At 35.3% G+C, this 22,495-nt stretch overlaps 1 protein-coding gene across 4 annotated transcripts in view; it reads right to left on the bottom strand.

Annotated features, from left to right (window-relative positions):
* Positions 1-22,495, bottom strand: part of PPP1R12A (protein phosphatase 1 regulatory subunit 12A) — a 112,573-nt gene that overhangs the window by 15,820 nt on the left and 74,258 nt on the right. For 3 of the 4 annotated variants that reach the window (XM_059846860.1, XM_059846861.1, XM_059846859.1), the window contains exons 9-20: positions 18,786-18,907; positions 16,075-16,290; positions 15,191-15,285; positions 14,089-14,211; positions 12,530-12,691; positions 11,912-12,088; positions 8,173-8,263; positions 6,530-6,727; positions 6,185-6,353; positions 4,040-4,158; positions 3,307-3,372; positions 190-206 (exon numbers count right to left, since the gene is read on the bottom strand). In XM_059846860.1, coding sequence (XP_059702843.1) covers positions 190-206; positions 3,307-3,372; positions 4,040-4,158; positions 6,185-6,353; positions 6,530-6,727; positions 8,173-8,263; positions 11,912-12,088; positions 12,530-12,691; positions 14,089-14,211; positions 15,191-15,285; positions 16,075-16,290; positions 18,786-18,907 — 1,555 coding nt within the window. The remainder of the gene's footprint in view (positions 1-189; positions 207-3,306; positions 3,373-4,039; positions 4,159-6,184; positions 6,354-6,529; positions 6,728-8,172; positions 8,264-11,911; positions 12,089-12,529; positions 12,692-14,088; positions 14,212-15,190; positions 15,286-16,074; positions 16,291-18,785; positions 18,908-22,495) is intronic. The other variant, XM_059846862.1, reaches the window with a different exon arrangement.

Here is a 22,495-nt window from a genome sequence, read left to right as displayed (position 1 = left end):
TTCCACCCACACAAAGCAAGACTGTAGCCTCGCAATCATACTTCATGCAAAACACAAAAATCAACACAGCCTTTCAAAGCTCAGTCCAACCACTGGATTAAAGCTGAATTTGTACATAAACAACTTAAAGTGACAACATGCGGACAGCAAGTGTAACAATTCTAATTAATTTGTTAAAATTGCACATACCTTGAAAGGCTCTCACTCTAAGGTGGGGAGAGGTAAAAAGAGAGAAAAAGAATGGATTTGTGAATAAGATATACAACAATCTGTGAACAAATACAACTAATCAGTTAGGTCAAATGTACATGCTATCCACCAGGTATGTATTATCTGAACTGTGTCAAGCTTCAATTTTGTTATGTCCGAAAAAGAAAATAAATATGTGCTAGAATGCACTTGACAAAATGCAATTTACAAGGACATTAACAAAACACTCTAAAAGTCTGGAGTGCCCTAAACAGTGGAGTTATTTCAGCACTTGGTGCATTCTGGGTTTGCTCCCTTTTTATCAAAGGCGTCAGAAGAGTGCTCCTCAAATTCAGTGTTCCTCAAATTCTTTCTCTTCTTTAACATAGCTACAATGTTTTGAAAATAATGACTTTAGCTCAAAATATAGGACTGCTGTTTCAACACAGTGTGAGTGGAAACAAGTTACTACACCAACAACATAAGGAAATACTTATTAGACTTAATTACAGTAAATTTTGTCCCTGTGGATTCACCTGGAATGAATGAACAAATTAATGAAAGTAATATAAAAAAAACCTCTCTTTAGTTGACAAGCAAAACTTAATTAAAAGTAATGACTTAAGAGTGAGGGAGTGTCCTCTAAATATTACATCAGTCATACAAACCTTCTGCCCCTCTGAGTGGTCAATACAAATTAATAATTTTTTCCAATTATTATTCCAATCTTGAGTAAAGACATTTCAGTCAAGAAACTCTACTGATGTAGCATCACATGGACATCCTCCAATGTTATTCACCTAGCAGTGTCTGAAGCCTTCCCCATAGGTGGTTTTCTAGGGGGGCTGATGTGGCTTGCTTGATTTTCTTTTATAGAAGGAAACGGTATTTTTTCAGTGTACACAGGTAAACAGCCACACTCTCCACAATACATTCAATTTCTCCTTTGACACCTTGAAGTGTATTTACTGCACAGAGGATACTGAAGGTACATGCTATAGCCTAACCACTCCTAATAAAATATCACTATTTTCTGTCAAGAGCATGAATAATGCTGTGAATTAAGAGATTTTGTAGAAAACTGGGCAAACTGTTCTGGTGTTTCACCATAAAATCATTAGTGTTGGAAAACACTTCCAAGATCACTGAGTCCAGCCTTTGACTGAACATCACCATGACAACTAAACCATTAAGCTCTCCTGCCCAGTTGTTTCTTGAATGCTTCCAGTCATGGGGACTCCAGAGCCTTTCTGGGCAGCCTGTTCCAATGCTTAACTACCCTTTTTAGTGAGAAAATTCTTCTTGATGTCCAACCTGAACCTCCCTGGCTCAGCTTGAAGCCTTTTCCTTTTGTCCAGTCCCAACCCCCACCTGGCTACAGCCTCCTTTCAGGGAGTTGGAGAGAGGTCTCTCCTGAGCCTCCTTTTCTCCAGGCTAAACAACCCCAGCTCCCTCAGCCACTCCTCACAGGACTTGTGCTCCAGACCCTTCCGCAGCCTTGTTGCCCTTCTCTGGCCATTCTCCAGCACCTCAATGCCTTTCCTGCAGTGATGGGCTCAGAACCAGACACAGGACTCAAGGTGTGGCCTCACCGTGCCAAGTGCAGGGACACATTCCCTGCCCAGGTCCTGCTGGCCGCACTATTGCTGATCCAGGCCAGGATGCCATTGGCCTTCTCGGCCACCTGGGCACACGCTGGCTTGTGTTCAGCCACTGTCACCAGCATTGCCAGCTGCTTTATCCCTTGGGCAGTTTCCAGCCACTCTATCCCCAGCCTGTAGCACTGCATGGGGTGGTTGGGATCCAGGTGTAGGAGCCAGTACTTGGCCTTATTGAACCTCATCCAGTTGGCCTTGGCCTACTGATCCATCCTGTCCAGACCCCTCTGCTCCTGCCAAACTTGGTGCTACCTGCAAACTGACTGAGGGTGTTCTAGATCCCCTCAGCCAGGTGACAGGTGAAAGTATTGAACAGGACTGGCCCCAACACTGAACCCTGGAGAATTCCACTCATGATCAGGCACCAGCTGGATGGAATTCCATTCACCACCACTATCTGGGCCTAGGCATATAGCAAAAGTGCACTTGTCCAAGAACTCTTCATCAGTCAGTTCTATAATTCTCCACCACTCCAGTCCAACACACTCACGCTTTTAATAATATTCAGATTTTGGGACTGATTTAGCACTATTTCACTGTAATGTTATTAATTCTATCAGAAGAAACACACAGCATGCTCTACCAAAATTAATATCTACAGAACAGAATATGAAGTAATAGCAGACCTAAGGATAATGGTATGTACCACTGGAAGGGAAGGAAACAGGACTGTGCAGTTATGTTAATATGGCACAGAAATAAAAAAGAGAGCAAACAAAAATGGCATAGAATGAGTCTCTTAACTAAAATATTTAACAGATGTGTAATGGAAGCTTTTACAAAAAAAGAAAGAAACATCACTTGAGTTTTATTCCTAAGTAATGAACATTATTCTGTAGTGTGCCACTCCAGGGTTTAGGTCAAAAGAAATACATTCTTCTTATAGCTCAGTTTATATAACTAATTCCCTTTTAACACCTCTTCATCCCACTGTCAAATAGCTTTCTGTTTTCAAGAACATTTTCCATCAAATCAAGCCTATTATACACTAACTTTTTATCAAGACCAATAGTACTCATTTAGGATATTCAGAAAACCATTTTGTTCACTGAAGAAATTATATACATTGTGCTCTTCAGCCTTCTATGTTTCCCTAAATTAACTTCACATATAATTTTTTAATTATAATAATGACAGCACTGGGTTTGATTTTAAAAGCTTTTAATTAGTGTGTGTAAGTAACTGGCCATATTTTATCTGAAAATAACAATGTAGGTGAAATAAAGATTTTGCTGGGTAGAAACTGAATGCTTGCTCCAGTAACCTGCTGCATCATGTCCCTGACCTGTGTGTCAAAAATCAAATCTACATCTTCTGGATGCTAATTCTGCATAATCAGAATGGAAGTCAAAATGGTCAGTTATGGCCACTGTTGATATATAAATTCAACTGTAACAAAAATTTTACAACAAAATGTATCTCTTAAAAGTTAATGAACAAATTATCTTTCTTAAATTACCTGAGCTTCTTTCTTATTTGTTCCTTCTTCTGAATCAGACTGGTGATCCTGTTCATTTTCATCACTCTGGTGAAAAAGGTAGGAGATGAAAAATAATTAAATTTGTTGAAAGCTTAGTACGATTTTAATGCATTCTACACTTTGAATATGAAAACATAAGAGCAGCAGAATACTCCACAGAGAATATACAGGATAGATTAAGAAAATTCTCAAACAGGTACATGTTTTCAGTACCAGAAGGAGATAAAGCAATTTTGCATTTGACACATGAAAATCTGGCTTTTACATTACATATGGATCCTGTGACAAAGAAAAGGGAAAAGGAATAGTCTGAAACATCAACTATAACCTTTCTAATCTGACAGCAGTTCTTTAAGTTGCTAAGTACATAGCAACTTGCAATGTGCCAAATAAAGTCTCATTTTCACAGCTTTGGTATGCAAGCAATAGAAAAGATTTGTTCAATAATTTATTTATTTTCCTTAGATTATGATTAATTCCTATTAAGTTATGCTTACTACAGTGTTCTAGAATTCTGCTTAGCAGTATCAACTGAAAAAACTTAATTTTGATTTTGCTTCTGAAAGCATCAATCCAAAACCAAAGAATAATTAAATTGAAAAGAATATTTTTTTCTAGAACAGTAAGTTACATATTGTATTACGCTAAACAATCCTCTATTTTAAGAGTACACTATACACATTTCATTTTGCTACAAGTGAAGTTTACTTACATCCTGAGTCCAAAATGAAACTCCTGTAGATCGTCGTTTTTCTCTGGGTCTCCGTCTTTCCCTTATAGACTTAGGCTGTGACTTATCTTCTTCCTTTTCTTCTTCTTTTTTGCCCCCTTCTGTTAATAACAACTTTCTCATTCACTGAATCATGACACAACCTAATTTTCTAAAGTATTTCTTCTCAGTCTTTAAAATGCTCACAATAAATTCTTTTTACCTGAAATAAATTCACTGAAGAGCTTCTTACCACATAAAGGGTTTGCTGTAACATACACTCCCCAGAACACATAGCTCTAAAATACTGTAAATACTAATTTCACCTCAGTCACTCAAACAAAATGTCTTATTGTAACAGAAATACAATACAACTTGGATTTACAATTCAGTTTTCTAAACTATCATGTAATAATCGAAACATGTGTATCAGTAGATTTATAATAGTACAAAAAAAGAGAAGGTAATCCTTTACCATTCTTCCTCAAACAAGGTTTGTCTTTTTTTTGCATACATCAAGGATGCAGTATTAAAAAAAACCCAGCTTTTACAAATCCTTCTTAGAGGCCTCCTTTTCACCACAGTCCCCTCCATTTTTGCTCTAAGGAAGAATAAATTGGGACCTCCTAGATTAAATTATTTCTGCATTACAGATACACTTTTTCTTTAAAACAAACACAATGGCAATTCAAAATAGATGCAACAACTCAGGATTGTGTTTGCTACCTTATGTATTTACAAGCAACTTGTGCAAAAAAACCCATTAAAAAAACCTGCCCAAACCAAAGTTCTTCACTTATTATAATGCAGTTTGTTCAGCCTGATGATCTTTTATTAAATAAAGAAACCACAGAATTGAGTCCAGATAAAAGAATCACTAATCATTAATAACTATCATCACTAGTCTTCAGAGGTAAATAAACACCTTAGAGTGAAGCAAAAATTAAATAGGAAAGAAAGGAAATACACTTATGGTGAATATACACCTTTCCAAATTTAATAAACTAGGATTTTACCTCTGGGATTTCAGATGGTAGTGTATTTCTCCTCCAAAAGTCGTAACTTGAAAAAAAATAGAACCTCTGGTAGCTAATATTTACCAAATGAAAACATTTTCCATAGAAAAACCTAGTCTGAGTTTCCTAGAGTAAGCATCCATCATGAAAGAATCGTAACCCAAATTTCAGTTATTTTAGGACAAAGGGAAAAAACTCAGAAAGCATATCCATGAAGCCTAGCCCAAAAACTTCCTCAAAAAACACCATTCTAGGAAACATGGCAATACTGCTATATAGTTCATGGAGATTTCATCAGTGGATCATTTTATCTGACCCTCTGTAGAACAAAATTATCAATTACAATCAGTAACCCTACTGAAGTTACTGATCAATAACTTGAATTGAAGTATTTCTCTCAAGTCAACAGCAGCAAGTCCAAGAATAGGAGATCACACTGTATGTTAACAGGCTCCTCATTTGACAGGCAAAGAATCAGGCACAAAATCTCTCAAAATTATAGCAGGGGACTCTCATTTGAAATGAAGGCAAAATCTCTGTGACATCAGAGAAGAACATTTTGTGATCTCTGTATTATGCATCTAATCCTCAGTTTAAGATTACATAAACCAGTTAAAGCATGCAGAAGTATGGTTACATCTGAACTGCAAGGGGAAATATCCCCTTTCCTTTTTCAGCTGCTTGTACAACCCTGATAGGTCCTTAAAGAAATAAAGCATCATTCCAGTCCTTTAATGTGGAAGGACTGAAACAAACCCCTAGTTACTTAGCAATTATTTAATCAAGCAAAATTCCTTCTTAATACCTTGAAGTATTTAGACGCTGAAATATAGCATTTATTACAATTGCTGTGTTAAAGTAGAAATTACAGCATTATGTGGGTATTTATGGGAGTATATTTGAAATTTCTGTGGCCCAACAATGGAAAAAAATCACACAGCTGCAAAACACCACCAAATACAGAAAATCTTTTTTCCTCCCTGAAAGTTTTGAAATTTCTTACACAAGCTTTGAGCAAGGTACATTCCCAGTGGTCTTACATATCTCGCTGCATTTTGAAATACAGCTAGGAATGTAAACTGCCCTTTGGCAACAAAAGAACAAAAAACCCCTTCACAAACAGTACTCCTACCTCTCTCACTTTCCTTTGTTCCACTCCGAGAATAGGCAGAAGTTATACCTATAAGGCTGTTTGGTCTGTTTAGCTGACTTGAACTTGATAGAGAGCTAGTGGACGTGGAGAGCGAAGAGGTGGATGATGAAGAAGCTGAAGTTGAACTTGGTCTATAGCGATGATATGGCTATTCAACAGAAAAATGTCAGAATTAATTTACCAAGATTAACGAATACAAACCATGGGATATGAAAACATTTCACTACATAAATTATTCTTACAGTAGCACCAAAATTAAAATAATATTGTTGGAGTAAAGATTAATATAATTTCTCTACCTAAAGAGACTCATCATGAAAATACCTCTTCAACAGTTCGGGAATATCTTTGTCTATAGTCATCATCTTTAGTTTCAGATTCTTTCTTTTCTTCTTGTTTTTCTTTGTCTTGCTTTTCTTTCTCCTCCTTTTCTTTTTCTTCATTTTCCTGTTCTCTAGTTCGTGTGGGACGACTTCTTCCTATAGTTTTTTCAGCTTCTTGAAGATCTGTCAGCGTTACGCCCTGTGAAAACAGCAGTCAGCAAACACCACTTAAATGTAACATTAACATTAATGAAGATGATCACATTACATAAATATTTTAAAGAAAACATTCAACTTAAGAAAAGTAAAACTATCTATTAAGAAATAAATTTTACCTACATATTCTACCTTTAAGCTTTCCTCCTGAATCTTGGAACCAAACATCCCTTTAATATGTAGCAAGTATTTGCTGTAATGTAATCTACCACAGACTCTCCAGCAAACCAATTTTTAGCTGAACTAGTAGGTACAGATTACACAGAAGATCCTATAGAAATAATTTAAGAATCCAATAGATGCTTTTTATATGATCGTGAGCATACTAAACACTTCTGAAAAAACCCTAAAAATATAATACTCATGTTTTCAGAAATGTTGGTATTTTACAAATTAATTCTTTGCAACTGGATTTTTAGGTCAGCAACACTAAAAAGTCTCTTGTTATTTTTAGGCTATAAAGTAGTTTTGAAATAAGCTCAGAAAGCAAACAATTTTATGAAGACAACTTTTTTCTACTATACTTTTCAGGTGATATATCTTAGTGAGACATTGCTCAAAACACTTTGCAATCTACTCTTCAAAGCCAACTTTGCATCTTATGAGTTACTGAATTGCTTTGAGTGTTGATAAAGTTTAATCCAGTAATTCCTGGTAGCTTCTTCACTGTAAGGATTCAGCACTAGTTAGCCTGTAGTCTGACCGTCATTCAGGGCTCTGAGTTAGTACTACAAAGTAAAAATAAGTCCCATACAATGAAGCTGTATCAAGCAGCACTGATCTCTCATTTGGAAAGCTAACCAGAAGTATATGAAGGGTTTAAAATTGCAAAGATTTCAAAGCAACATCAGTAAGCAATGTACTATGGACTCAGCCTAAAAACAAGTAAGGAAAATGGCTAGAGTATTTCTTTGTGCTGTTTTATTCAGGGACTATTTGCTAATTATTCTCAAGTTTGCCAGCAGACAGTGGTTGGCAGTTGCTCCACTGCCCAAAGAGTATTTGAGTACCATTAGAGATACTCTATTTGCCTCCTGCCACATTGGTTCCTGTGACAAAATTGTGCTAGTTGCTGATAGATATTGATAAAAACTGGGAAGAACTTTCAAATATATCAGTATCTAAACTAAGAGAGAGAAATTTTGCAAGGAGATATGCAGTTAGATACTAGATTATTAGCACATAATAAAAACCTCTCTTTTAGTATTTTTCCTTCTCCAGAGAAATTAGATTAAAAGTATTTTTTTTCTATGTAATGAATCTTATTAACTATCTATGTTGATCTGCTCAATCATATTATCTACAATAGCTCCTGCACAGAAAAAAAAAAATTAGAAATGGATGCAAATGCAGTATGCTATGCCTGTTTCTCAAGAATGATGTTATGGGTATGTTTTCAAAAATGTAGACGTTTTAGTAATACTATACCTGTGTAGATCTTCTAGACTGTCTTGCTTGCCTGGATCTAGCTTTTCTTTGGGACTCGGACTCTTCATCCCGTACTGGAGTGAGGTATGATCTAAAGAGTTAATTACAAACAAAATTGGCATATGATAATTTCTGCACAAATTTATTAAATGGTCAAACCCCCCCTTCCCCACCACTGCAGACTGAAAATCAAGGCAGTCAGAAGAAAATATTTAACTATATAGGATAGATTACATTTTAGACATTTCATTAACATCATACTGATCTACTTATTCATCGAGACAGCAGCTTTAGAACTCAATTAAAATACACAGTTTTCCTACTTAATTTACACATCTTCTTACCATTTCTTATAAATTTAACTTCAGCTCTTTTGCTATATCAGTGCTCCACTAACACAGGGGTAGAAGACCTCAGAGATTCAGCCAGTTAGACATTTATATATCAAATATATGTATGTATTGACTTTTAACAAAACTTATAAGCTTTCAGAAAAAGCCAAATGTACTGTTAATGCAGAAAACCTAATTATATCATCCATTTCACCAGAAATAAAGAATCCCTGAGGAGGTGGTTACCATATTTTCACATTAATCATCCATGCTTTGAGTAATTGAAATCCTTTTGAAAAAAATAAGCTTAAAAACAAATCTTCCTGAAACCCACAGAAGTCCTGCAGAATAAGCAGGTAATTTTAATCAAAGATAAAAGGCTACTAGAGTAGACATACAAAGTCTGGACTCTTTTTAAGAAATTCTTTAATCCAGATAACAGGTAAAAAAACAATAGGACATAGATGCATGCACAGATGCATATATTTGTATGTATGTAAACCCATAATTAAAAAACTTAAAAGATTTTAATGCATTTGTTGATTTTCTATGGCAGAATACTCTGGGAAGCTGCTATAATTTCACACAGTTTATGAGTCCTTAAATTGGCTAAAAATTAGAAAGAAGTGACAAAAAAGATTTGAAAAAAGCAAAATCAAAAGGTTGCTAAAAGGCTGCTTAAAACCTCTCTAAGCTTCTTTTGATCAGATTCTGTAATATTTTCTGATTGTCTCTCTTTATATACCATTAGTTAAAAATAGTCAAGAGTCACTGGGTAAGGATTCAATAATTTGCTAGTGATTATGCCATCATTTATTAACACCTAAATAATTTATGTATGGAAAGAGCAGTTTGCTCACCTAATAATATATTTAGGAGCCTTAGCACATACTAAAAAGAGTTCTGAAACAATCATAAGATTTAAAAAACTTCATTTACACAGACCTATGGATTACAACCTGTGCTCGACCCCATTAAAATACTTACAACTAACTGCTGTACTTAAAAATGTTGAAACAAATCCCATCTTATGGTGCATCTTTAAAAACCTACATTATGTAAATTTGATTTCCTTATCCAGGTCTCTTGCAAGCAGAATTTTTGACTGACTTTCCTTTCCCCAAAAACTCTAGGTCGTTAGGCTGCTTTAGTTGACCCGACCTGAACCACCACCTACCTAGGAGGGCTTGACTGCAGAGCAGGTGTCATCTTTAGGGCTTAAAATTGCTACAAACTGTTTCCCATAACTTTCTTTTTAGTAACTGCTGTACCTACCCCTGCCTTCCAATAAATCTGAAATACTTTAAACTGCACTGAGAGAAAATGAGAAGTCTCAACTTTTCAGGTGCACATTGTAGCTACAGTCAAGAGTGGAAAGTGCTCTTCCCTAGCATCCCTTGCATGTGCCACACAGAGCTACCTATGCTGTACTGTTCATGATACAAAGACTTAGAGACTCAAGTTTGTAATTTCCTTCCCTGTTTCCCTAAACCAATCCTAAAAATCAAATGAAGAGTATAGCTTCTTCAGCTGTTCCAAAAGAATGCACCATTATGTGCTTCATCAATAAAGTACTTTATATCTTCACTTTCAACTATCTTTGAAATAGTCTAGCAAACATACTTTCTAAATATACAATTTCAGTTGATAAACACAGATTAACTGACTCATTACTTAGGAAAATATATAGCATGTAATATTTCATATACATTTATTTATTTCATGTGCATAGAAACATATGTAGATACATAGACAAATATATATATCTATCTGTATACATACAGATAGATATACTTGCGCTCATATTTAGAGCACAACATTCTAGCTGCATGCAGCAATTATTCCAATTTTGATTTCTAAGATTCATGGATATACTAATATGCCATCAAGAATGCATCTGCAACAGTAAATTACACAATCAGCTCGGTCAGAGAAAACCACAGCATTTCAGGCCAACTGGAGGTATCTAAAACATATGTAGTATATGCACATTAGTATACACACACTGGTGAGGCAAACGAGACAGCAAAAGCCTAATTCTAATTTTCCTTGCCTTTCTAGCTATATAAGATAAATACAGCTATCTATCTAGATATAAGACTGAAGCAGCATTTAAATTTTAGAATTTGAACTACTCTGAATTACTTTCAAGAAAATGAACAAACATTTTGTTGGTTATACTTTTCATTTGTTTGGTTTGGTTCAAATTGGAAAATGCAGGTTCTGACTACTGTGGTTATTGAAATGGATTGTTAGCACATGTGGACCCTTTCTGAATCGTGGGGAACAATAAAAACATAATCCACTTATCATAGAAGTTTTTTCATCTCAGTTTTGGGTAGGAAGGAAGACTACAGAAAACATACTACCCTAATTAGGGCTCTATAAGGAATCTCTACATGCTGCTGCCTTAAGTGAACCAAAAGAATACAATTTTCTCCTGCAGTAAGGAACAGCTTCATTTTTCCGTGAACATACAGAGATACACATATCTAGCACTGAAACAAAAAGTACATTTTGAACCTACTACAGGAGCAACACACAAATCTGAACTTGCAGCAGGAGGGTTAAAGGATAAACATTTATAAGTACCCAGAAAAAGAAGAACAAAGGAAAGCTAACATGAATTAACAATCTTTTGAAATCTTATTTTTGCTTCCATAAATAGAAGGAAACAACTCTTTATGGAAACAAATATGCACCAATCTTAACTCATCCTTCATAAAACTGTAAACAGAAAAAACCACCATATTCTAAAAATAAGATTTACATCAGCTTCTTACTCATTCTTCATACTGAACATCTCTTAAAGCATTGCATTTAACATTGTATGACTGTGTTTCAAGTAGAAGAGACCCTAAATCATGCAATGAAATAAACAGAATGTGTTGGGTTCAATACTCTCTTCTCAATAATGTCAGGCATACAAAATGTTTGAAAAAATGCTATGCTGTGACTTATTAGCATACTGCCAATGACACAGTACCTCAGACTGCAGCAATGTAGTTGTAGTAATTAATTAATTGATTGATTGATCATCTAATTATTTTTAATTCAGTGTTTTTACAGAGTTGGGTTACTAATAATTGCAATACTAGTAATATTTCTAAGAGGACTCATTTAATCTGTTAAGATAAATATAAATCTGAAAATACCACATACAATATGAGAATCCAAGGCCAGTTAAAAATATATAATATCAAAGTTTAAATTTCATTAATGGTCTCTATTAGAACTAAGCTCTTAGATAAACTGAGGTACCAGTTGTTTCAATGCACAGCAAGAAAACAACATTGCTTTAAACACCGTACTGTTCAAATCTGTAGTAACCAACACATTCCTTTAAATAATAAAAAAAAGTATAACTTTTGGGTAAGAGCAACATTACTCTTAGGACCTTTACACACCTCCGTCTCTCCCTGACCTCTGATGTTGAGGACACAGTGCCAGAAGTAGCTGTAGTCATGGCTGTAGTAGTGGCTGCAGCATTTACAACAGATGGTGCAACAGGAACGGTCACTGCTGTAGGAACACTGTCCTTTTCTTTCTCAGTACTATCCTCAGCCCACAAACGATTTGAGGTACTACAGCATAACAAGCAGCAACACAAAAAGAGAGAAAAGGAAACAGCTAAACAATGAAAGCACTTTACTAAACAACTAATAACACGTAAATTGAGGGATGGATTTTTTTTTAAGCAGCAAAGTGAGAAAGGTCTCTACTATGAAAGCTCAGCTTGAGCTATTAAATTGAATAAATGAAGAATTACCAGTTCACAATAACTGAACTTTTATTCTTCAGACCCTTCTAACATTCGATTTACTCTTTTATACTGACATGGCTTTCATGTTACAGTAGAAAGCCATTCACAATTTTTGAGCCAAATTGTATAAAATCAAAACAAATTTAAGAGTAGAGTGAAAAAATCCAGAGCCCCAGGATCTACTAAACAAGAACGCATGCACATACGTAAGCACACAGTAGACCTGACAAAAAAAGGGAACAAAATGTCCTGGTGCCATTACCTGCTTTGTACACCTGCTGAAGTAGAACCCGTTGTACTCTTCGTAGTAGTGTTTGTGCTGGTAGGCAGCGTTTTCTGAGGACCAGCAGAAGAGGTAACTGTTGATGCAGTACTTGGAACATTAGAACTTATCAAATCATCTTGTCTTCTACCAAAGGAGCCACTGAAGGAGAGACATGTACAATGACCGCATTTATTACTTATATTTACTCATTAAAATATCACCAAGCTGTGAATGATCTATTAAATTTCTGCCCATGCAATCTGTGCCTCAGTTGAGTTTTGGAAACTTCTGGTGCAAAAGAAGCATTTTTTCCATTGTTTCCTTGGCTAGGACTTTTAATTTATGATTTTGGAGGGCAGCAGAATTGTCCCTTAGTCCCGACCATTTCTTCACCAAAGAGGATAAAGAACGGAATCTCACTCATTTATATAAGAATGTCTTGATCACATCTACTAAAGCATTCATACAGGGCCCCCAATGTCCCATTTTTAAACTGCTGTTTCACCCACACTGAATACCTCAGAAAATGCAGAACCTTACTGCACAGCTTGTCAGGAAAGAAAATGTCATCAATATCACTCCTCTTTTAATTTGAAAGCAATTAAATATACTGTCCCATTTAAAAAAAAATCTTTAATCATTCCCAGGAAGAATAAGCTCCCACTCAGGTTTTTTCCCTTGCTCTTCAAGCTATAAAGCAGACTCAGTGGTTTACTATAAATAAATATGCATTATGCCATATGAGACAGCCTGGTTACTGATAACATCAATGTCAAGACTCAAAAAAATGCCAAGTATGTATCATGTACATCAGCAGCATGTAACAGTATACCAGTATGCAGCTTAGTTATTTGACTCTTTTCCTTGATCTATTCATTTTAGCTATTTATTGCCTCACTAATTACAATGAAGAATTTGACTCAAATAGCTACATTGAAATTACACAATACAGCAAAGTTAATCATGTATTATATGTGTAGCATATGATTCTTCCTGAGAAAATTCTGCAAGTTAGGAACCAGCACACCTGAGAACTATTCTTGTATAATTTACAAGAATTTTCATAATTTACTTTGCATTCAAGTGAGTTTTATGTATTCTATGATGCTGATACTCAACACAGGTATGGCTATAATTTACAATTAAGAACAGCAGTCCAATAGCTCCAAGACTGTCATGCAATAACCAGAATTCAACAGAGATAGTGTTTTCCCCCTTTTCATAAACCAAGCAGAATTATATCTATTGCAACATTTAAAATAATTATCTTTGACTACTGAACTCATTTGGAAAGCATCAAATGAACCCCAAACTGAAATAAATCACAGGAAAAAAGAAAGTATCTAACTTTAATTACATAGTTTAAAATCAGCACAACCACTGCATCAGCATACAACTGCATGTTTAAAACCAGCACAACCACTGCAATACACACTTTGCAATTATTATGAACATGGCAATATATCACCAATCAGTTTTAAACTGTCCTTGCCAAATGATTCAGTACATGCTAACTTTTAAGCCTATTTTGATAAAAAAAAGAGAAAATCCCACACCTTCTTTGATAACTTGTGTTTAATGACGTAGGACCTTCATTCAAACTGTTTTTCTTGACATCTTCCTCCCATTTTCTCCTGGTGTAGGAACTGCCACCACGTATTGAACTAGCAGACGAATCCCTGTAAAAGAAATTTTAGTTTAGCAAACTCACATTAAAGAAGGCTGTTCTTGACGTGAGTTGAACAGGAGCTTTGAATTAAAATCCCAGATAACACACTTAAAATAAACATAACTGAAAAAGGAATAAAATTGTTTTTATGGACAATAATTTTCGAGCCTCTGTGAAAAGATACTACATTCATACTAACACAATCAGAAATATAACAAGAAAGCAGCATCAAAAGAAAACTGCTAAAGAGGATTTAACCAACATTAAATCAATTGTTGCTTTTTATCTGTGGTCATTGCTAGCTTTGTTTTTCTTAAAAAGGAACAAGACGCTTTTCTGTTTGCTCCTGAGATTATCCAGTGCAATAAGGGAAATCTACTTGGCTTTTTTAATGATTTGATGGCATTTTTCATTCTTTGATGCTATAAGAAATTTAAAAACTGGCAAGCCTTTAGAACTCATGCTACCCTAAGACCAGCATAACTAGGCTTGCAGTAGCCATTCCTGAGGGGTCTGACATGTATCACTAGCTGACATGACTTCAGTCATAAGGAATTTCCAGGCTGTTGTTGCAGTTTATAAGAGCAAGGAATGACCTTGCAAAAAGCTACTTAAAAAAACTATCCCAAAAACTGCATCTCTAATACAAATATCAGCTCAAGATTTGAAGTTCAGATAATAGGAAGAATAAAACATGTGTTTCACAAAATTATATATAAGGCGATCAGGTGTAGGCAAAAGGCAAAAATAAAACAAAACTTTGAAAAGATGTATTCTATGTTCAGATACATTTGGCCATCATAATGTACCTCTTTTTGCATGAAAATGTACGTTAGCACTTCTGCAGTTGGAAACAGTTGGTTTTCTGCATAATCTATACAGCCAGACAACACTATAAATTAGCAATGTTTTAAAACATGAAAGTTTGTCAGTCACTCTAAAATCTTATTTAACTTTCATATTAAAAAAATATGTAACTTCATAGTCACCTGTTTTCTTTTTCATCAATGTCAGAGGTACTGGCCAGGCGTTTTGGTATTGTAGGTGCAACATATGCAAGTCGAGTTCCTTTTCCATCTTTCTCCTGAAAGACATTAGTTTGTTGTTAATTGTGACTATTATTGATTATCTTGTCTGGAAAAGCATCATTATACCAACTCCAGCCATGTTTATTGTGACCCGATTATACAAATGAGTTTAAAGCTTTAGTTAAATATCATAAAAGACTAAAACAGGAGAAGGAGACTGCTAATGTTTCCATTCTAGCGATGCTAATGTCTTATTTCTCTTTTTTCTGCTTTGCTACAGTACACTTCCAACAGTGATTTCTGAAGGGAACTGGTTCAGTATTTTTATATAGCACAGTACATTGTTATTCTTAATCTTTAAATCATGTAAACATTTGTATTTGAAATAGAAGCACAAGTTTTATTTTGTTCAGCTACCTGAAAAACACTTGGTTAACCATATCCATCTTTAGTTACAGAACCAATTTTTGAAAATAAAAAGTCATTACAAAATGAAAATGAATACAAAAGAGACTTCTTTCATTTATAAGATTCTTTAGCATAATTCTCCAAGTGATGCAAATGCTATTAAATCTCTCATGTCCCCAAAATGTAAAAATGACTACTAGGTTTGTAAGTCCTAAAAAGGAATAAAATGCCAGACCTATGTACCAGACCACCAGACACTGAAGGAGCATATTACACTTCAAGAGATACTTTAAAGAAGCTCTGTAATTTAACTTTTTGGAATTTTAGTAAAGAACTGATGTGTACTACAACCTTACTTCTATAATACATCATTAACATCTATACTAAGAAAGGTATATGAATTCCTCAAAATGTTGTTTTATCCTGAAAATTATTACCTTTTCTTTGTTGTCCAGCGAAGAGGAAAGTCTAGGACTTGATGCAGAACGCATAACACCTGCAGAGTCCTTTTCTTTTTGAGCTTCTTTGGAAGCAGTAATCTCTGCAAGTGCACCATAACTACCAGTTTTTCTAAGACCCAACCTCCATGAAGCAGGAGATTCATCTTTCCTCTCTTCATCTTTGGGAGAAACCTTGGTTGTAGATGTTGGAAACTACAAAACACATGAAAATGAATTTACATTATTAATTTACGTTATCCGTGGTAATTCATGCTCCTTGCAAAGATTTGAGAACACAACTGTTTTTAATAATTGTAAGTGCTGAATTTGTAGGGAAGTTGTAGTGAGAGACAACCTATGCACTTTCCTCTTGAATTAGTCAACGAGATCAGAAACGTAAGACCAGTCAAGGAATACCAATTATAAAAGTTAGCTTACAAAAACCCACACTTTGTAATACACGCTGTGAACTTGAGATAAAAACTTAGAAACATGCAAATCTGGTATTAACATTTTGATTAAATATGTTATTTTGCAACCTGTACATAAACCTGTGCACACAAGAACCTCACCATAGATTTTTCACCCTTATTGGGCACAAGAACAATGCCAGTTTTGCGCAAGCCCTGCCTCCATGATGCAGGATCTACTGACTCCACGACAGGCATGATAGGAGGAATGAAATCATACTAAAGCCAATTAAGACAAGACAAAGATGAAGATTGAAAGAAAGGAAGAGAAACCAAAGGTTGTTTTAACACCATATAGTTTGTTCCTATGTTTATATTAATAACTCTTCATTACAACACAAAAATACCAAAAAAGCAGTAAGACACTTAAAACCATAGTAACAGATTACAACTAAATGTACACAGCATGGTTAGCTCATTCAGAGACAGAATTACAGCTTGCATAGAAAAGAACAGCAAAGCCTGTGACCTTACAAGGTCTGTGGCCTAAATCTTCACACTGTTGAGAATACTGGAAGATTCACACTAACATACCCCTCATCTTCTTACCATGTATCATTCATATCCCTGAATCACATCCCACACTAGGTGGGATGTGATTCAGGTGCCTTACCTTCAGTACCCTGCAGCCACAGAACAGCATTACTGAAAGCAAGGCAGACTGAAGGAAACCTGACTTTAGCTTAGTATACTGCATCTGCACCCCTTGGTTTGGCTATCTATGATGTAAAAGCAGAAGTGCAGCTACAGCAGATCAGATGGTGCGGACCCAAAAAGGAAGGTGCAAGTGTAGGTGCAAGATCACACACAGAGTGCTGCTTTACCTCCATGGGTAAAAACAGTTTAAAGCATTTCTGTTTATTCACAGGAGCTGTAACTGCTCCTTTAGATCACAAGCACCTGCTATGTTACAAGATAATAACTTTGCTATAAAGTGCATTTATTTTGTAGCTACGGAAGGCCCTGAGCTTTTCACATTGTAATAGGAATATAAATGCAGTTTATTTTTAGCCTGCACTTTTTACCTAGAAGACCAAAATATAAACCATTAATTTCTGCATAACAGAATCAGAAGTATATTGATGATTTATAAAAGCTTGTATTTAGCTTAAAAGCAAGCTTATTTCCTCTCTTATGAAAATACTCCCCCATATCATTAAATCACATACCTGCACCTGTTACATTAAAGTATACTTTGTAAGATGAATCACTATTAGATTCTATTGTGAATATGGAAGTATAACCCCAGTAAGCTCCCAGGAGCAAAATACACTTTATAGTATTCTCCTAGCAGTATATCTTTTCTCTCATGCAGTATGTCATGGTTACACTTCTCCTGAACACGCTTTTCAGATGCATCAGTACTGGGTTACACTTTGATGGCGTACAGGAAAGTTGTAATGAATGACAAATGAAGATTTACTGGCCTACTACCCAGTTTGCTCCGATATTCTAAAAGTTTGACTTCTGACTATGCATTCTTATCTACTGTAATTTTTTCCCCCAGGCATACCTATCTTCCTCATACCAAGTAAAGCTCAGGTTCATCCAAACTAACTTTTCCTGTAAAGTTACAAGTTGTAAAAGCTTCCAGCAAGCAATATGGCTTTGCTAGGTGTGACTTTGAGCTATGCATTGAATAAATCATGCGTCACTATTATCTAGCTCTTCCATGAGGTCCTAACCATATCAAAACGGGATTAGACTCACACAATTTTTTACTTATTTCAGGTATAATTTTCAGCTTCTGTGCCAAAGCCGTAGCTGAATACTTCAAGGGACTCCCAAAAATCACACTGTCATGCCTGCCTCCCTTGAATTAACTGCATCAGAAATACAGGCACAGAGAGACACGAGAACTGTAGCTTCTAGAAATTCTGGAGGAGTTTGACATAGAATAGGCTTTCAAAAGATGAAGTTTAGTTTCAGAAAATACATGAAGTCCACTCACTGTGCAACAGAATTTTTATTTTTCAGAAGGATTTTACATTCAGCTATTTCACAGTTCTGTATTTTAGGTTCCTGTGCAGAATGAAAGCCATTCAAAATTTAAAAAAAATTAACAGTTTCTGGGGAAGAATAGAAAGTATTTTAAGAATCATCTGTGCATATTTTTATCAATTCACCGGTTAACCAAATTTACTACTTACACTAGAATCAAAAAATATATACTTACACAGAAAAAAGAAAAATATAAGATTATGAAATAACAGAAAATAAAAAGATATTTTCTTTTACCTTCTTAACAGGCGATGTAGGTGCCCCTTGGCCACCAGCTACTGAGGCTGCCATCACAGCTACTGATGCTGATTGTGTACTTGTGGTATTTGCATTATTAGCTGCCAAGGTTTTGGTCTTATCTGCAAAATATTTACAAGATTTAATCTTCATTCTTCATTCACAATTTCATCACCTTTACAACACCAAACTGAATTTCTATCCAAGACATTTGAGTTAACTTTATGACCAGCATATTATTATTTATTCCTCAGTGTTTTCTCCCTCACTCCCAATTTACATGTTAGCTAGGTCCACCTTGCTTTCCTAAAAGGCTGTGCATGTAACAATTTTTTTGGTATTCATCAGGTGTTACCACTCGGAGATGCAGAGACAGAGCTACGGAATCATTAAGGTTCAAAGTGACTCAGGAGATCACCTAATTCACCCTTCTCCTCAAAGGAGGGGCATTCTGCCTATGAATCAGGTTGCTCAAGGCTTTGATGAGTCACACCTTGGAAACCTCTGGAGACAGAGATTTCAGTCTCCCCACACAGCCTGTATTTTAGCAGCTAATGACCATAAAAACTGAAACAGCAGGAGGTATGTTAGCATCTCATCTGATCTCATTAACGCATATGAGTGTCTCAAAGGCAGGTGTCGAGGATGGTGCCAGACTCTTCTTGGTGCTGTCCAGTGACAAGACAAGGAGCAATAGCCATAAACTAAAGTACAAGAAGTTCCACCTCAACATGAGGAAGAACACTGAGGGTGGCAGAGCACTGGAAGAGGCTGCCCAGGGAGGTAGTGGCATCTCCCTCTCTGGAGACATTCAAAACCTACCTGGATCTTTTGTGTGTAACCTGCTGTAGGTCACCCTGCCTTGGCAGAGGAAGTTGGACTTGATGATTTCCAGAGCTCCCTTCCAACCCTGACTATCCTTTGATTCTGTGATTCTGGACCAGTTAATTCAAACTATAGAAGGCAGGTGCCAATTCAAAGTCAAACCTTTATTCTCTGATAACTATGCGTGTTTGAGATCAAAGAAATAATTAACTGTACAGAGAAGCACATCAGGAATTCTGAACCAGAATGAGCTGAGGCAGGGACTTGCCTTCCAGAGCACAAATTTTTCATTTGCTTCATTCCTTCTTTGTCTATTGTTTTTCTTACCAACATTTCAATGTCTACCTACCTAATCTCTTCTGCTTTGTCCAAACTCCTTTCTCTGTCCATGGTTCATGAACCTTAACCCTTACACAAACTCAGAGAAAATGTCATGATTGAGATACAACAACTGCTGCCACTGCTCTTGCCTGAGTTTCATAATGTTACATCTTGCTTCTGTTTCATGTATTCGAACTACGCACTCTTCAGGCTTTATTTATTTATTTAATAGGATTTTTTAAAATCCTATTTATTAGCGCAGAATGAAGCAACATGGGGTTCAATCCCCACTGGTTTGGCCCTACTATAGACATATCTTTCCATCTATGCGATCAATACAGCCTAGGAGCAATTAATTTAGAAAGTATACAAGGTTTTCATGTACAATTAGAAGTTGTGTAATCCACAGTATTGGTGTTACACACTTGTTTTAGTTATGGACACAGTTGAACAGATGTTTTGAATGTTAGTTACACAGTAAACAAATACAAATATAAATAGCTTACATGACCAACAGCCCTATATGGAAAGTTCTTTTTAAACACAAGTGAAAAAAAATGGTGGTAAAATTCTAGGTTATAAAAAGCTGAACAAGGCAATGTGGACTGACAGTATGATTTGAGATGATGCACAGGCAGATCTGATGGAAACTGTAAGTAATACATCTTTAAAACACACAGAAATGATACCTTAAGTTTTAGCTTTCATTTTTCCACGTTCTGTACTGCATTAGTATATAACTCTGAACTTCTTATAAAGTGTTAGCAAGTTCCCTTCACAGTTTAGTTAAACATAACAATCCTTTTCCAGCCTGAGAACCAAGAACACCATTGCAGCTTCAGGCCCAAAAGTTATAAACAACAGTGAATTGAGAAGAGTAGTCTGGGACTTCATAACCTGAAGCTGTGATTGGACAATTAACCCCAATATGTAAATGGACCAAAACTTATAAAAGTGTAAAAACTCATCTTGGGTGCAGCCTTGGCCAGGCTCTTGTACTGCCCAAGGTGTATCCTTTGAAGGCCTTTAATAAATACCTACTTTATTCCTTTAACACTGTCTAGCCTCTGTCCTTCAAAGCATCAGAAAAAGTTATCAGGAGTGAAAGCATGGAAGGAGAAAAATGAATTTTTCACAACTAAAATAATAATGGATTTTTCACAACTGAAATAATTTCTGAAATTATTTCTAGAGCAGCAAGAACACAGTTGTATGCATGACTAAGCTGATATGGACTAATTAAAAAAAAAAATTAAGAGTATGTAAAAAAAAGTAAGTTACAAAACCTGAATTGATCAAAATTTTATTTTTTCTCTTCTTTCCCTGTCCTTTGCAATACACTACTTTCATATTCATGTTTCCCTTCATAGTCTTACAGACAGAAGTGTATTTATATTTAAACTATATTCTCACATAACCAATGAAACAAAAACATAGCAAAACATTTTAATTATCCCAAAAGAGTTGAAATCACCATTTCCACTACTTCAGAATACTGAACACTGTTAAAATATCTCACAACCAGCATGCTCCTTATAATAATAATATTTTTCACTTGAAAAATCTTTCACTACCTTAAGCTGAATAATGGTTAAAAAAAAGGGAAAGTAAAATCTTGGAACTTAAGAGATGTAGCTCTACAGGGAAAAGCTTCAAGTGTATCTTGCCAAATAAAGTATGATAAAGCCTTGTTGATATTAAAACCCCCGAAGTTTACATAAATTAATTCTTGTGTCACAGTCAAATTTTCCTGGCACGAACTACTGGCAATGAAGAGAACACAGTTACCAGAGTAAAAAAGTTCAGCAGACATTATAGTCAGCTCAGCAACAAAGAAATTACTACGTTATATATTAGAAGTAGTTGGAGTTTAGCAAAGCTCAGTAAATAATGGATGCAAGTACACTAAGGTAAAAAAGTAATTACAAAGCCTGTCAGACACATTTTTCAGCTTAATACTGAAATGCTGGACTATCGCAAACTTTAAAAAAAAAAAAAAAAATTAAACCATAATACAAAGTTTGGTTTCGCAAGTTATTTTTACTTCTACCTACATTAAATGCTTATGATAGTTTGGCTAGCTCTAAAATACATTCTTAGTCTTATCTTTTCAGGTGAAGAAATTAGAATGTATTAAAATAAAAACTGACAGCTCACCAAAACTGGTTATTTTTTACAGTTTATGTATAAAATATTAACAGGCTGTTTCTAATGACATCCATGTCTATGTATTGTACGGCTTCATTGCAATTCTAATATTCTTTATTAGAATTAAACACACATCTTTAAACACTTATTGCCAGACACTTGTTTTCTGGTTTGAAAGGAGAATATACTATTTTGCTCTTTTATCAGTACTTACTACTCTGTTAATTGTTCAGGACAAAAACAACCCACTAATTCCATTTCTCAAGAGAGAAATATGGAGTAATGTGCATACAATGCAAAACTTTTCAAAGAACATTCCACTTGAAGTTATATATGAATTAACAGTCAACATTAAAATAACACATTTAAAAGTCAGTACACACTGAAAATATATGCACTACTACTTTATGAATACC

This window comes from Haemorhous mexicanus, chromosome 5 (genome assembly GCF_027477595.1).
Source record: "Haemorhous mexicanus isolate bHaeMex1 chromosome 5, bHaeMex1.pri, whole genome shotgun sequence".
In the NCBI taxonomy this organism is placed as follows: domain Eukaryota; kingdom Metazoa; phylum Chordata; class Aves; order Passeriformes; family Fringillidae; genus Haemorhous; species Haemorhous mexicanus.
This window is presented reverse-complemented; position numbering and strand designations above follow the sequence as displayed.